This window comes from Xyrauchen texanus, chromosome 2 (genome assembly GCF_025860055.1).
Source record: "Xyrauchen texanus isolate HMW12.3.18 chromosome 2, RBS_HiC_50CHRs, whole genome shotgun sequence".
NCBI lineage: Eukaryota > Metazoa > Chordata > Actinopteri > Cypriniformes > Catostomidae > Xyrauchen > Xyrauchen texanus.
Window position 1 is genome coordinate 5,627,177 of NC_068277.1, and position 14,620 is coordinate 5,641,796.

General features: G+C 39.8%; 1 protein-coding gene across 1 annotated transcript in view; it reads left to right on the top strand.

Annotated features, from left to right (window-relative positions):
- LOC127619352 (ankyrin-2-like) overlaps positions 1–14,620 on the top strand; it is a 132,025-nt gene that overhangs the window by 95,670 nt on the left and 21,735 nt on the right. Inside the window, exons 40-46 of the mRNA XM_052092251.1 lie at positions 1,975–3,498; positions 3,571–6,861; positions 7,712–7,789; positions 9,814–9,945; positions 10,951–11,097; positions 11,358–11,538; positions 11,619–11,694. Coding sequence (XP_051948211.1) covers positions 1,975–3,498; positions 3,571–6,861; positions 7,712–7,789; positions 9,814–9,945; positions 10,951–11,097; positions 11,358–11,538; positions 11,619–11,694 — 5,429 coding nt within the window. The remainder of the gene's footprint in view (positions 1–1,974; positions 3,499–3,570; positions 6,862–7,711; positions 7,790–9,813; positions 9,946–10,950; positions 11,098–11,357; positions 11,539–11,618; positions 11,695–14,620) is intronic.

The window sequence follows — 14,620 nt, forward strand, 5'->3', positions numbered from 1 at the left end:
GCTCAGTTTGGCCGGACTGGCCAGCTCTAGGAAGGGTTCTGGTCAGTCCCAAACGTCTTCCATTTAAGGATTATGGAGGCCACTGTGCTCTTATGAACCTTAAGGGCAGCATACATTTTTTGTAACCTTGGCTAGATCTGTGCCTTGCCACAATTCTGTCTCTGAGCTCTTCAGGCAGTTCCTTTGACCTCATGATTCTCATTTGCTCTGACATGCACTGTGAGCTGTAAGGTCTTATATAGACAGGTGTGTGGCTTTCCTAATCAAGTCCAATCAGTATAATCAAACACAGCTGGACTCAATTGAAGGTGTAGAACCATCTCAAGGATGATCAGAAGAAATGGGCAGCACCTGAGTTAAATATATGAGTGTCACAGCAAAGGGTCTGAATACTTAGGACCATGTGATATTTCAGTTTTTCTTTTTCAATAAATGTGCAAAAATGTCAACAATTCTGTGTTTTTCTGTCAATATGGGGTGCTGTGTGTACAATAATGAGGAAAAAAAATGAACTTAAATGATTTTAGAAAAATTTAAGGGGGTCTGAATACTTTCCGTACCCACTGTATATATATATATATATATATATATATATATATAGTGACAGGTTGGGTGTGTGTGTGTATATATATATATATATATATATATATATATATATATATAGTGACCCAACCTGTCACTCTGTTTATGCGATAGGAGTCTATTTTAGTTTAGTTCATAAAAAGAGTGAGAAGTTCATGAATTTGTGCACAAAGTAAATTTCATTCATACTGTGGTGATCTTCTTGTTTTCAACTGTTTTAGATTCCCGATCCCTTCGTTAAAAGCAATAACAATCTGCAAAGCAAATTATGATTCCCATCCAAATCTGTTGGAGCCCCCCTCAAAACCCTTGTCAAGTTTTTATTACGCATACAAAAAGCCGGTCTGATAGCAGGATCCCCTCTTATTATCTAAATTTCTGACAAGCAAAACATTGAAATGTACATTGTGTTTTAGGCCTAGTTATTATGCAATTTGTGCAAAACTTTATATATTTCGAAGATTAAATTATGCATGTCATCATTTGCTTACATAAGCCTTCTGAATATGTTGATTCATGAATAGTTTGCATACTATAGCATCAGAGAATATTAATCATCACACTATGTAATGTGACCTTTAAGCAAGATATATACAGTACAGTACATTAGTCTAGTATGCAGATGAAAGTAGGAATAGTTGGAATTGAACCCTTACTACACATTAGCATGTTAAATAACTAACAGCTATTACAGTGTTTTGAATGCTGTCTGGAATGTGTGAATGATCTTTCAATACCGCTCTTTTTATTTTTATTGTTTGCCATTTCCGCTGTTCACCATTACCACTTCTAATCTGAAATGTTTCATTTATGATATAAAGATTTTTTTGAGTTGTTTTTCAAATGAGTTTATTTCCTTTTTTAGTTGCATATCACTGGCTTTCTTTCTTTTTTAATGGAGTTAAGGAGTTGTTTTGATATGAGTTTTGTTGAGTTCTCTTTATATCTCTCTTTTTTCCTTTTTAGACGTGAGTTATACATCTTGAGCAATCTTGAGATGTCTAGTTTGTGGTAGTGTTCTTCAGTAGATGTCCCAGTGTTTGGGTTGACTTATTTTCATCTCCATTTTATCTATCATGTTAGTTTGTCTTTTTGTTTATGAGTGAGTGTGCTGTTGAACCAAACGTGGATAAGAAAGTTATTGTCTGGTATTCATCACTTTTAAAGAGTTTATTAGTATTTGCTTTGCAGTTGTTATTCTCCTATGAGTCCAGTAAACACCCTCTACTCATCCTGCCACTTTCCACTTTTTTGACATCTTGATGCCTTCTGATCCTTGAAACTATGTTCTGAATTTATCCCTTATCTCCTTTTCCAATCTCTGTCCCTTTCATTTACATTTTGGTTAATTTGCTCCTTAAATGTCCTGTATCACCATGGAAGGTGATGAAGATACTGAAACTTCAACAGAAACATTCCTGAAAACACAGTTGATTCAAAACAATCCTGCACTTGCAAGTCCAGATTTACTCTCTGAAGTGTCAGAGATGAAGCAAGATCTTGTCAAAATGACTGCTATTCTGACGACTGATTCCTCAGAGAAAGCAAGTCGTATTCAAGGGGATTATTTAGATAAGAGGGCGGAGGAGGTGTCAGCAGAGCCTTTTGAAATAATGGAAAAGGTCAAAGAGGATTTGGAAAAAGTTAGTGAAATTCTAAGGAGTGGAACATGTGAGAAGGAAGAGTCTATCAAAACAGAGAGTCGCCCTTATAGGAAAGATGAGGGTTGGGTTCTCCTAACAGACAGTGAAATTGAAGAAGCCAAAATGATGGCTGCCTTTGCATCTCAAGAATCACTTCTAAAGGAAGTTAGAGTCAACCGAGGTTCACAGAGATCAAAGGGTGCTAGCAACACTTCTGGCATTCAGACTGTTTCTAGCGGTGAAGTTAAGGAATATCTACTAGATGCACCTGATTCTAGGCATTTATCCCAAGAGACTGCAGCGCAGCAAAGCTTCACTGAGGTTGTTCTGCGCAGAGGTGGTCGGAAAATTGTTGCAACAGTAGCAAAAGACTCTAAACCTCATACAACAGAAGTGAAAAAGCCAGTCAGAAAGAAAGGCCTTCATGGACACACAGATGAATCCCAGTCATGTAGTACAAAAGAAGGCATTGTCAGTAAGAGCACCAGGAAGTCTTCTGAAGGGGATGCCCTACTGCCTGTCCCTGAAGACCAAAAAAAATCTCCTGTGTCACCAGTGGTTGAGGAGACGCCAATTGGTTCCATTAAAGAGAAAGTTAAAGCTCTTCAAAAGAAAGTAGAAGAAGAGCAAAAAGGCCATACGAAGAAGATAAGCCAGAAAACCCCATGTAAAGGAGCTGAAAGCAAAGTGTCTTCAGTTGTCAAAGATCATAAATCATCAGGCCAGAAAAAAACATCTGCTTCATCCCAAAAACAGATTCCCCCCAGATCACCTACACCTGAGCTTGAGAAACTAGAAGAAACTATGTCTGTAAGAGAACTAATGAGAGCATTTCAAACTGGGCAAGACCCCTCAAAAAGAAAGTCTGGCCTCTTTGAGCACAAGGGACCTTCCATAATAGAGCACACAACCAGTCAACAAGCGGCCCTACTCACAAAGTCAGCAAGTCTTCTCCAAGAACCCTTACATGAAAAAGTGTCTCATGCTGTAAAGCCTGAAGACCACCATGAAGAAAATAAACACAAAATTCATCCAAACACAGAATTCTATAAAGACTTTAGGGAAGATTCAAAAGCAGATCAAACAACAACTTTAAAAAATGTGTCAAAACACAGCAGAGACCTATTGCCTGATAGTGGTACAGAGAGCTCTGACAGCCTTAAACATGATGGATTGGTCGACTCGCCAAATGCCAGTCTTGGTGAAGTGGAAGCCCCAGTGAGTTCTGAGGAAAGTTACAAACATGAGGGCATGGCTGAGACTCCAGAAACAAGCCCTGAGAGCTTTTCATTATCACCCCAGAAACCAGCTCAGTCTATGCTCGAAAATACATCCAAACCAGTAGCAGCCCCCCTTAAAGGCAAGACAAGTAAATCATCTGTTTCCTTTTCTACTGGGTTGAAGACAACTGATAAACAGACATCTGATGATTCAATTTTTCACCCAGCAGTGGATGATCCTACAAAAAGTGAGTCCATGTGCATTCCTCATGGCAAAGTTATTAAAATTGGGGATGAAACAACATCTATTGATAAAGACATTGTTTCTGTATCATCAAAGCCATCTAAATCTCGAAAACTGACAAAAAGAGGATCTGAAACATTAGAGAGCTTTTTAAGTGATGATGAAACCTTTGATGGTCAGCCAACATCAACCTCTGCTGACTCCCTGACCTCAAGGGCTGCTACACAGGATCATGGTGGTTTAGTGCTGCCCCTTAGACACCAAGATTCAGAGACCCTAAGTCCAGTAGCTGATGACTCTTTTACCATTAGCCACAAGGACTCTTTAGAGGGTAGTCCCTTGATGGAAGACAACTCTTCCAATCAATCCCCAGACTCTATTGAACCTAGTCCAACAAAGGAATCCCCATGCCGTGACTCCTTAGAAAGCAGTCCCATAGACCAGAAAACCAACCTGGCTTTTCCACCTACAGTAGAACAACCCAGTGTGACCACAGGGCCCCTGACATCCTCCAAAGCCCATGAAATCCCCCCAGATAGTGTGTGTAGTAGAATGCTCAGAGAACAGGAGGGTAATGCCGATGAAGACAGTTGTGAGCAGACATCCCTGGTGACAAGTTCTGGTAAGAGTCCTCTCTCACCTGAAACACCGAGTTCTGAAGAGGTAAGTTATGAGGTCAATCCCAAAACCCCTGACCCCATGGTCCCAATTGTTCCCTTTAAGCCATCAGTAATTCCTGAGGAGGCAGTAGAAGATGATGAGTTGAAGTGTGGTCTGACACAGAGGAAAATAACTCCAGAGGAAGAGATGTTTAAAATGGCTGCCAAAATAAAAACATTTGATGAAATGGAACAAGATGCAAAAGACAAAAAGGACATTAGGAAAGATAGTGAGTCCTCTCAGACCTTGGTAGGGTCTGATGCAGGAGATAACAGCAACAAACTCTTTGGGCTTTCATCCAAACATGAAACATCCTCTGTGGATGATGTTGGGTTTTTTGAGCACAAACAATCCTCAGAGGTAGCACAGTCTATTGAACCCGTCATTAAAGTACAACCTCCCTCTCCTTTTCCAGCAGGTATACATAAGAGCCCCCAAACAGCTGAAGACATTCACCAAACCATGACCCACAGTGCATCTTCTGCTGAATCAACAATGGGGACTCCTCAGTCTGTCTCAGACAAGCATAACTTAAAGCCTCAATCCCCTCAAGAAACTTACAGTGGGAAATTTAATGACAAAGAATGTGTTAATTCGGAGTTAGCACAGTTGAACAAAACTGCCTCTATTGGCAACAAAGCTGCTGCAAATAGAACTGATGAACAAAAAGAGGAAAGCTTAAAATATTCCAGGGGAAGTCAAGAAATGTACAGCCATGAACAACAGAATGAAGCAGATAATCCCCTAAAAATCGGCAAGTCGCATAGTCAGGAAGTACACAATGTAACGGATGAGATTAAAGGTGATCACTCGAGGCACACAGGGACATCTTTTGTAGATTTGTGTAGTGGCAGCCTAGAAATTGATTCTATACCAATGGTAATTGGGCAAACAAAAGAAACATTTAAACCAGAAATATGTATTTATGATGACACAGAGGAAGATGATGCTGAGGAGGAACATCCTAAAACTGAATCTAGAGGAGTTACAGCAAATGCAGGGACAGATGCCTGGAGTTCAATGCGTGAGAATGATGATGCATTTGCAGCAAGAGTAAGAGACGAAGAGCAAAAGATCTTGGGCCTGGTGCTAGACCATCACTCCCAAGGGGCAACTCCAGACACAACCCCAGGAAGAACACCTACAGAGGAGTGTACACCAACAAGTGAACAAAACCCATTCCTCTTTCAAGAGGGAAAGCTTTTTGAGATGACAAGAAGTGGTGCAATAGACATGACAAAAAGGAGTTATGAGGAGGAAGGGTTTGCATTTTTCCAAATTGGAGAGCAACACATTGAAGTAGGAAGGGATGAACCTGGTAGAGCACCCAGAGATGCAGTGAAAGAGATTGGCTGCAACCTCTCCTTGCAGATTAAGGCAGAGGAGGATGATGAACTCGCTAAAGAGGCTACTGATTTATCTGTCAATCCTGCAGCTGAATGTAATCTGCCTGCAGATACAAAGTCAGATGCCTCAAAGACCAGAACGCCAATCAAATTGGATGTTTCTAGCTCATCCAAATCCTCAGAAAAAGACCAAACAATGGCAGGAACGGTAGAAGTTAAATCAGGCAAAGAAGTGAAAGAGAGACATTTAGTGTCTGATCCTAGTTCTTCTGACACTGTCATAACTAATATCCAGACCGCAGTGTCAACCGCTACTAGATCAGTTTGTTCCAGACAGGACCAAGAGTCCTCAGATTCCTCCCCAGAGGATCAGCTTTCAATTATAGAACTACCCAAAACCCCTGATAAAAACTCCCTTACCTTAGAATCCCGAAGTAAACTTGCCTCCAAATCTCACAATGCAGCCACTTCATCATCTGCAACTAGAAAAAACACCTCCACCTCAAAAGAGGATGAGAAACCAAAATCCAGAATCCCTGTTAAGGCCAGCTCCCTCAGGTCCGAAACTGGTTCTGATGTACCTGTGAAGCATGTAGAACCTACTAAGGATAAGAGGTCAAAGTTGCCCATAAAACCTGAATCAAGGAGGAAATCTGAGACAGACACAGGTCCATCCATAAGCTCCCGTATAACAAAGTCTTCCAAAGCCAAGAGCTTCTGTGAAAGTGATTACACCAAGAGACACACCAAAAAGGACCAGGGTCATCCAACAAGCACTGACTTGGCCAGCAAAGTTAAGGCACTTCCATCAAGACTACCAGTCAGGGGAAAGCCTGGTCAGCCAATACAAACCTCCACACCAGCAAAACCTAAAAAGGTCCAGCCCACTGAAACAAACAAACCATCTGTAGCCTTTTTTGAAGAGATTAGTCATGAGGCAGCTAAGGAAGTGAAAAGTTTGGCTCAGGTAGAGAAAGAAAAAGAGGCGGCTGGTGCCTTATCTGAAGATGAAAGCAGCACCATTGATGCCTCAGTAATAAAGTGTCAACCATTTCCTGACATTCAAATGCCTTTCCCTGAGGATCCTTTGGTCATTAGGCCCCGATGGGACAACCCTGTTGAGACGCAGATGGAACGAATCCCAGCTGAAAAAGTCAGAAGTCAAGGTATCCTCCCAACTCTTGGGTATCCCCCATCTCTTGGGGCCCATTCTCTCTTTCTCATCTGCCTCAGATCCTAAGTGATGAAGGTGCTACCTCTCTGTCTTGTAGCTAAAGCTTCAACTCTTTGTGGTGCTTTTGTGATGTTAGAGCTGTGTTTGTGACTGTCTCTTGTCCTTCTATGTGTCTTTAAAGCTCAATATTAACATAAAGGCAGATACAGTAGAGGAATCTAGTGTTTTTGCTAGTATAGTCATTGCATAAGTTTTATGACAATTTAGAATTTGTTTATTTGAAACATCTGGTGATATTATATTTCACAATTTTGAATATACAAACTCTGGGACAGTTAATTCTAGTATTTATAATTGGTTGATCGAATTGTTTGCTCATCGCTCAAGGCACATATTGTAATGAATGAAAAAGTTCAAAAGTGATGGGGATGATTAGCCCAAAATGAATATTACATCATCATTCACTCGCCCTCATATTGTTTCAAACAAGTATGACCTCCTTTCTTTCGTGGAACACAAATGAAGATGCTAGGCTGAATGACATCCGCAGTCATCATTCACTTTCATTGTATGAAATAAAGATGCAATGAAAGTGAATAGTGACTGAGGCTAACATCTCCATTTATGTTCCACGGAAGAAAGAAGGTCATAGGTGTTTGAAACAGCATGAGGATATATTTTTGGGTTAACAATTCCTTTAAAGTAATATCCAAACAGGAGAAAGCCAGTGACCTTATTTGCTTAGTGGCATAAGTAATGGATTGTGATTTTGACTTTTTGTAGCTTCAGATTTGTGTGCTCAGAGTTGTGTGTGTTTGTTGCTGCTTTGGTGGAATTTGTAGTAGATCCACAAGATGAGGCTGACAGGAAAGAGGGTCAACTAGCTGTAATTGCTGACCACCTTGGTTTCAGCTGGTCAGGTAAGTAGCTACCAACTGTATAACCACTCATTGAATGCATGTATATTAAAATTTATTTTTTTATAAGGTATTCAAATCAATCCACTTTAACTTCACTTCACTTTTAATCATATGCAGTTGTGATCACAAATATTGGCACCCTTGGTAAATATGAGTGGGGGGCTTATAATACACCTGGGTGACTAGGAACAAGAAATTGTTCAGCCCCTGTTTCTCCTAGGTATAAATAATAGGTAACACACAAGCCAAATTCCCTTAGTCCAGTGGTTCCCAACCCTGTTCCTGGAGTACCCTCAACACTGCACATTTTGTATATCTCCCTTTTCTGACACACCCAATTCAGGTCTTGGAATCTCCACTAACGAGCTGATGAGTTAATCAGGTGTGTTTGATTAGGGAGATGTCCAAAATAGGGGGTGACAGGGTGTGGAACCACTGCCTTAGTCATCCATCACAACAGGTAAGACCAAATAATAAAGTTCTGATGTGCGGAAATGTTTTTTTTGAGCTTCACAAAATGGGAAGAGGCTATAAGAAAATAGCTAAAGTATTGCAAAATACCCATTTCCACCATCAGGGCAATAATTAAGATGTTACAATCAACGGGAGATCTTAAGAATCGGCCTGGAAGAGGACGTGTGTCTTACCTGTATACTGTCTCCACACACGGTGAGGAGGATGTTTCGAGTGGCCAAACTGTCTCCTAAATTAGTTACATTTACATATTTGGCAGACACTTTTATGCAAAGCGACTTAAAGTGCCCTTAATACAGGGACAATCCCCCCCGAAGCAACCTGGAGTTAAGTGCCTTGCTCAGGGACACAATGGTGGTGGCTGTGGGGATCAAACAACAACCTTCTGCTTAGCAGTGCAGTGCTTTAGCCCACTACGCCACGACCACTCCTGGGCCTTGTCTCCAAAAACTACATCACCTACATCACAGCAAGTTGTTTGGGAGGGTTTCAAGAAAAAATACTGTTCTCATCTAACAACAAACTCAAGTGTCTTCAGTTTGCCAGACTCTACTGGAACTACAAATTGGACCAGTTCTACTTTGTTGCAGCAAACACCAGAGATTAGTTTGGCACATACAGAGAGTAGCCATATGGAAAAGTACCCAATGCCCATGGTTATATATGGTGGAGGATCTTTAATGATGTGGGACTTTATTATGCCAGAGGTTCTGGACATCTAGTTCCAATACATGGCATCATGGACTTTATCAAATACCAACAGATAACAAATCTAAACTTCACTGCCTCTGCCATGAAGCTTAAAATGAGCCCTGATTGGATATTCCAGCAGGACATTGATCCAAAACAAACATCAAAATCAACACAAAAATGGTTCACTGACAACAAAATCAAGGTTCTGCTATGGCCATCCGAGTCCCCCTGACCTAAACACCATAGAAAACCTGTGGGGTGAACTGAAGAGGAGAGTCTACCAGTGTGGACCTCCATTCTGGATTGTTTTTGTATGGAGGAATGGTCTCAGATCCCTTGCCAACCTCATTAGGCATTTTAGGAAAATACTCAGAGCTGTTATCTTGGCAAAGGGAGGTTGCACAATGTATTGAAATAAAAGGGTGTCAATAATTGAGCCTCACACATATTTGAGAATTGTTTTATTCTTTTTATAAAACTTGTGTTGTGTTTGCAATTGAAATATCCATTAAAGGATTGATTTTTGTGAATATTTTGAATGAAAGATCAAAAGGATAAACAACAAAGACATATTTTTCACAGCCTTCATTTCTCATTTACAATGGGTGCCAATATTTTTGGCCGCAACTTTACTACACATCACTCTTACCAACACATTCCAGTTTGCTTTATGAAATGGGTGCTTTGTGCTACATAAGGCCAGTTACCAGCTCATGAGAAAGGCTGTCACCCCTACTGTTTATTGAAAATGTGAGATGACTACGACATATTGCATTGCAGTTTCATAAGGAGACGTTCCTGTCTTGAAATAAATGCATGCTTGATCTTCATGTTATCTAATGTGTTTGTTCAAACAGAACTGGCTCGAGAGCTTGAATTCACTGAGGAGCAGATTAGTCAGATAAGAAATGAGAATCCTAATTCACTGCAAGACCAAAGTCATGCACTCATAAAGCTGTGGAAAGAATCAGAGGGCAAAAATGCTACAGGTAAGACTATTGAGCATATGTATTCCATTGCATCTACATTAATTTTGTGTTGTATTCACCAGAGCAATGGACTTAAAATAATTATTAGTTACTTAAATCACACTTTCTGGCACTCAACTCAACATATAAAGTTGAGGGGTTTTCCCTCCACCCTCACAACATGAACCATCCATCTGGATCCACTTTTCTGCAATGAATTCAGCTCCAAATCTGTTTAATTGCTTGATCTTTACCCTTGGGCCTGATGTCACTTTGCTTACATTCATTTACATTTACTATAAAGTCTACTGTCCAAAAAATTTAATAATATTGACAAATTATACATCTATTGAAAGGTCTAAGGATTCGGTCTTTGTTTTAAGATATAAATGATCCAGAAATAGTAATATAGTAATTTGTGTCAGAAGTACAAATGAAAACATAAAAATGGGACTTCATACCACTATCATGAAAATGCAATCACCAGATAAATTCTGTCACACACACAAACAAACTTTCCATGCCAAGCATTCAGTGCCAAGCATTCAGTGCATAACACCTGATGTTATTTTTAGAACAAAAAGTGATAAATCTGATAAATAATGATGCAATGTCCATTATTTACATCAGAATCCCTCATAGAGAAAATAAACGGTCAACATAAACGGTCAACACATTACACACCCCTTGTAGCATTTCTGTTTCAAAACTTTATATGATATTTTCCTGTAGAGTCTTAGGAAAAAAGGAGCCCACCTCCAAAATCATATATTTTTTTAAAGGAGTTAGCTTTTTAGCCTATATAGTTAAACAGCCCAACCGTCTGTTCTGATATCTTGTTATGTGTAGCCAGTAAGTTTACAGCTACACAGTCAGCCAATGTCCATTGGGTAAATTTGTTGATGAATGTAATATATAGCCAATAGATTTAGCCTTCAGGTTCAGTATTCAATACATTCAAGCCTATAGATGGTAAAAATGTGTCTCTTTCAGAAGTTATTTAATTTTATTTGCATTTATCAACAGAGAGCACTTTGATGAGGAGACTTACAAAAATAAACCGTATGGACATTGTGCATCTCATCGAATCAAAGGTCATCCATTCCAGTCAGGACCAGTCATCACACACCTATGCAGAAATTGAGCAAACCATATCTCTGGATCCTAGTGAAGGTACGGATGACAATAACTGACATTAATTTTGTCTTTGAGTATAACAAGACTACCAAAAACCTCAAACATTCTTTATATAAGCAAATTAATCTTTTTGTTATCTCAATTTCAGTTGTTTTTATTTTCACTCTCATTTCTTAACTTGAAATACTTCATTTCGATATTCCCTCCTACTGTGCACTAAACAGAAGCTGATGATTCATTGGACTACCTTTAACGTGATTTTGTAGCATTACAACAAAAACTGTTTACCTGTGCAGGTTTTTCAGCATTACAGGAGGAAATGGACAGTCCCAGGTCAGGTCAGCGAACAGAGGGCATTCAAAGAGGGTCAGAATATGGGCCTCTGGTGGCATCTGTTGAGGATCTCTCCTGCAATATATCTACCCTTAATGATAACCATAAAGAGAGGTTGCAGGCTGACAATGAGAAGAGTTCAGAGTGAGTAGACTGACATATGCAATAAATCAGTATTCAGAAGATTAAAAAAGTAACTTACGTTTTATTTTTTAATTTGTCAGAGTGGTTGGAAGCTCAACACATAGTGGTTTTGAGATGGTTGGACTGAGGCAACAGTTCCCAGGCACTATCAAAAAAGTAAGTCCCTTCTTTACCCTGTACAAAACTGTTCCCTGGAGGCTACAATCTCATGTTTATGACCAAGTTTACAAAGGTGGCGCTATTCCCAAAGAATCATCAGGCAGTATGCCTAGTACTCCTAGTGTGGATGATCCTCTGCAAGAGTTAGGAGCAACTGGGGGTCAATGTGTTATAGTCTCAAGCCAACAGGATTTTGAAGAGAATGCTCCACCAAGCCAACAGGATTTTGAAGAGAATGCTCCACCAAGCTGTTCAATGGAAGGGTACAGCCTGAGCCAGAGACAAACAATCATGTCAGATTTTGGGTACACCTTGTTGGAATCTGAGAACGCAGAGCCAGATTTCAATGAGTTGTCTGTGGAACTCAAGCAAGATGTTTTCTCGCATGTCTCCAGTACATCACGTGCCTTTCCATCTCCATCAAGTGAAAAGACAGAGAAAATTGCACTTGTTCAGGCTGTACCACCCACATCACCGATCAAATATGAGGCTGCATTTCTTAGTCAAAGTGAGGAGTATATAAAGCGCCATGTTGAGGAAATTTCAGACAGATTCTACAGAACCCTTTTTGGTGAAAGTTATGTTTCTCCTCAGCCAAGTAATATGACTTCTGAGTTTTCAGAGAATGACATTTCTATTATGGATAAAATGGATGGTGTTCTCCATGCTAGCCCAGTCCATATAGGGGAGTCTTCAGAAGTCTCTACAGATACTGATATCTATCAAATCACAGTCAGACCCACAGAACCGTCTACTGAAGGAGAACAAAGCTTGGCTCCAACAACTTACAGTCCTCCACAACCTAGTATGTCTGTTGCACTTGAAGGTGGAGTTACACAAAAGAGTAACTCCTCTATACTTAATCAAATGTCACTTGATTCAGTAACTGAGCAGGCAGATACATTATCAATTCCATTAATTGATTCTTGGTCTCCACAAGCAAGCATTGAAATAAGCACCCCAATTAGTCTAACTGAACCAACAGATGCTCAATGTACAAAAAATAAATATACCACATCTTTATCAGCAGAAGTTGCAGACTATAGACCTGTTACTCCTGTATCTTTAACATCCCAGGTTGAGATCAGATCATTGTCACCAAATATTGAGTTTGAGTATGATTACAACTTTGAAATGACGTTTTCTGAATATAGATCATCGTCACCAGAATCGGTGGTCTCAGTGACTTTTGACTCACCAATACAATTTGTGTACAGCCCATCTTTACCAGACTCATGTATATTAATGGATGAATTAAGAGCTTCTTCACCTGATTCTGTAACAGACGACTGGAGTTTTCTCTCAGTTGACTCTCCATTGCCTGATTTTAGGCCAGCTACACCTATTCCAACTGCTTTTGAACATGAAATACCCGAATTAACAATATATGACAAATACAAAACGCCCCCATTACCTGGTGCTAAAACAGTCCCACCTGCAGAATTGACAAAAGACACACCAGAAGCATCTTATTTGGTGGTGAGCAAGTACACAACAAGACCTGTTTCACCTGGTTCTGAGATATTCTGGCGATCAGCATCACCTGAATCAAATGGATCTTTGTCTCCATTTGAGTCAGTTAGTTCTGATATACTAGAAACGTCCACAGAGAGAGGCTTTGAATGCTATACTCCGTCCCCTTATGTATTCTTGGCTGAGATTAGACCTTCGTCTCCTGAATCAATTGCATCTCTGACTGAGCAGAGATACCTTTCCCCTGATTCTCCTCTTCCCAGCTTTTCTCAAACGATGTGTAAATTTTTTAAACCTGTTAAAGATTATACATCTGATTCATTTGAGTCAGACCTCTCAGACAACGAGTACAGAGCAATATCACCAGTATTACCAGAGACTCGACCATCGTCCCCTGAATCAATTGCATCTCTGACTGAGCAGAGATGCCTCTCCCCTGATTCGCCTCTTCCCAGCTTTACTCAAACAGTGTGTGAATGTTTTATACCTTTTAAAATGTATACATCTGAATCACTTGAGTTAGACCTCTCAGATAATGAATACAGACCAATATCGCCAGTACTACCAGACACCCGACAATCATCTCCTGAATCCTTTGCATCATTAAATGATCACAGACCTCTTTCACCTAAATCACCCATACCTGAATATAGAAGGACATTGCTAAATAATGCCATCACATTTGGGAGATGTGGAAATGCATCTCCTGAATTGGAAACGTCTGATATTGAACATTCGCAGTGTGACCCCATGCTTAGTGAACCCACACCAGAATCCTCAGAATCATTTATTTCAGACCTTGAATGCAATCTTTTATTAGATAGAAATTATGTTGAAGGTGAGCCAATAGAGAAAACATTCTCTCAGAAAATCAGTATTGAATCAGTATACAATCAGGAACAAAAAGCAGGTGAATTACCAGAAATCGGCTCTACATTGATAACCGCTCCAAAATTAAGTACCTCCCCATCTAGTTCTACAGATCTTGAAGTAAATGTGATCCATGACAAGAAAGAAGAGGTAAGTCTCTCTTTGACATCTATGGTTGCAGGTGATCCAACAGATCAATCTAAGTCAGTTGAGCCTAAGTATACTCTTGTGTATAAAGCTGTACTTGGTAATCATATTGCCAAGGTATATGATCCACAGTACAAAGGTGAAACATACTGTTCCAAGCCTGGTGTTTTTGAGTACTCTGGAGATGTTCCAGAAATTGATTTAACATTGACCTCTGTTGTTGGACAAGTGGATATCTGCACATCTCTAGAATCACTGGATGAAACGCTTGAATCAACCAAACATATACCCTTGTCTCTTGAATCAGTAGCATCACTTTCACCTGATTCACCTGTACCTGAATTCAATGCATTACTCCCACAAAGTGCTTTGTCCATTACAGGACATCAAGAGATAGATTTACAGACAGATGCATTTGATGACTCTGTGATTG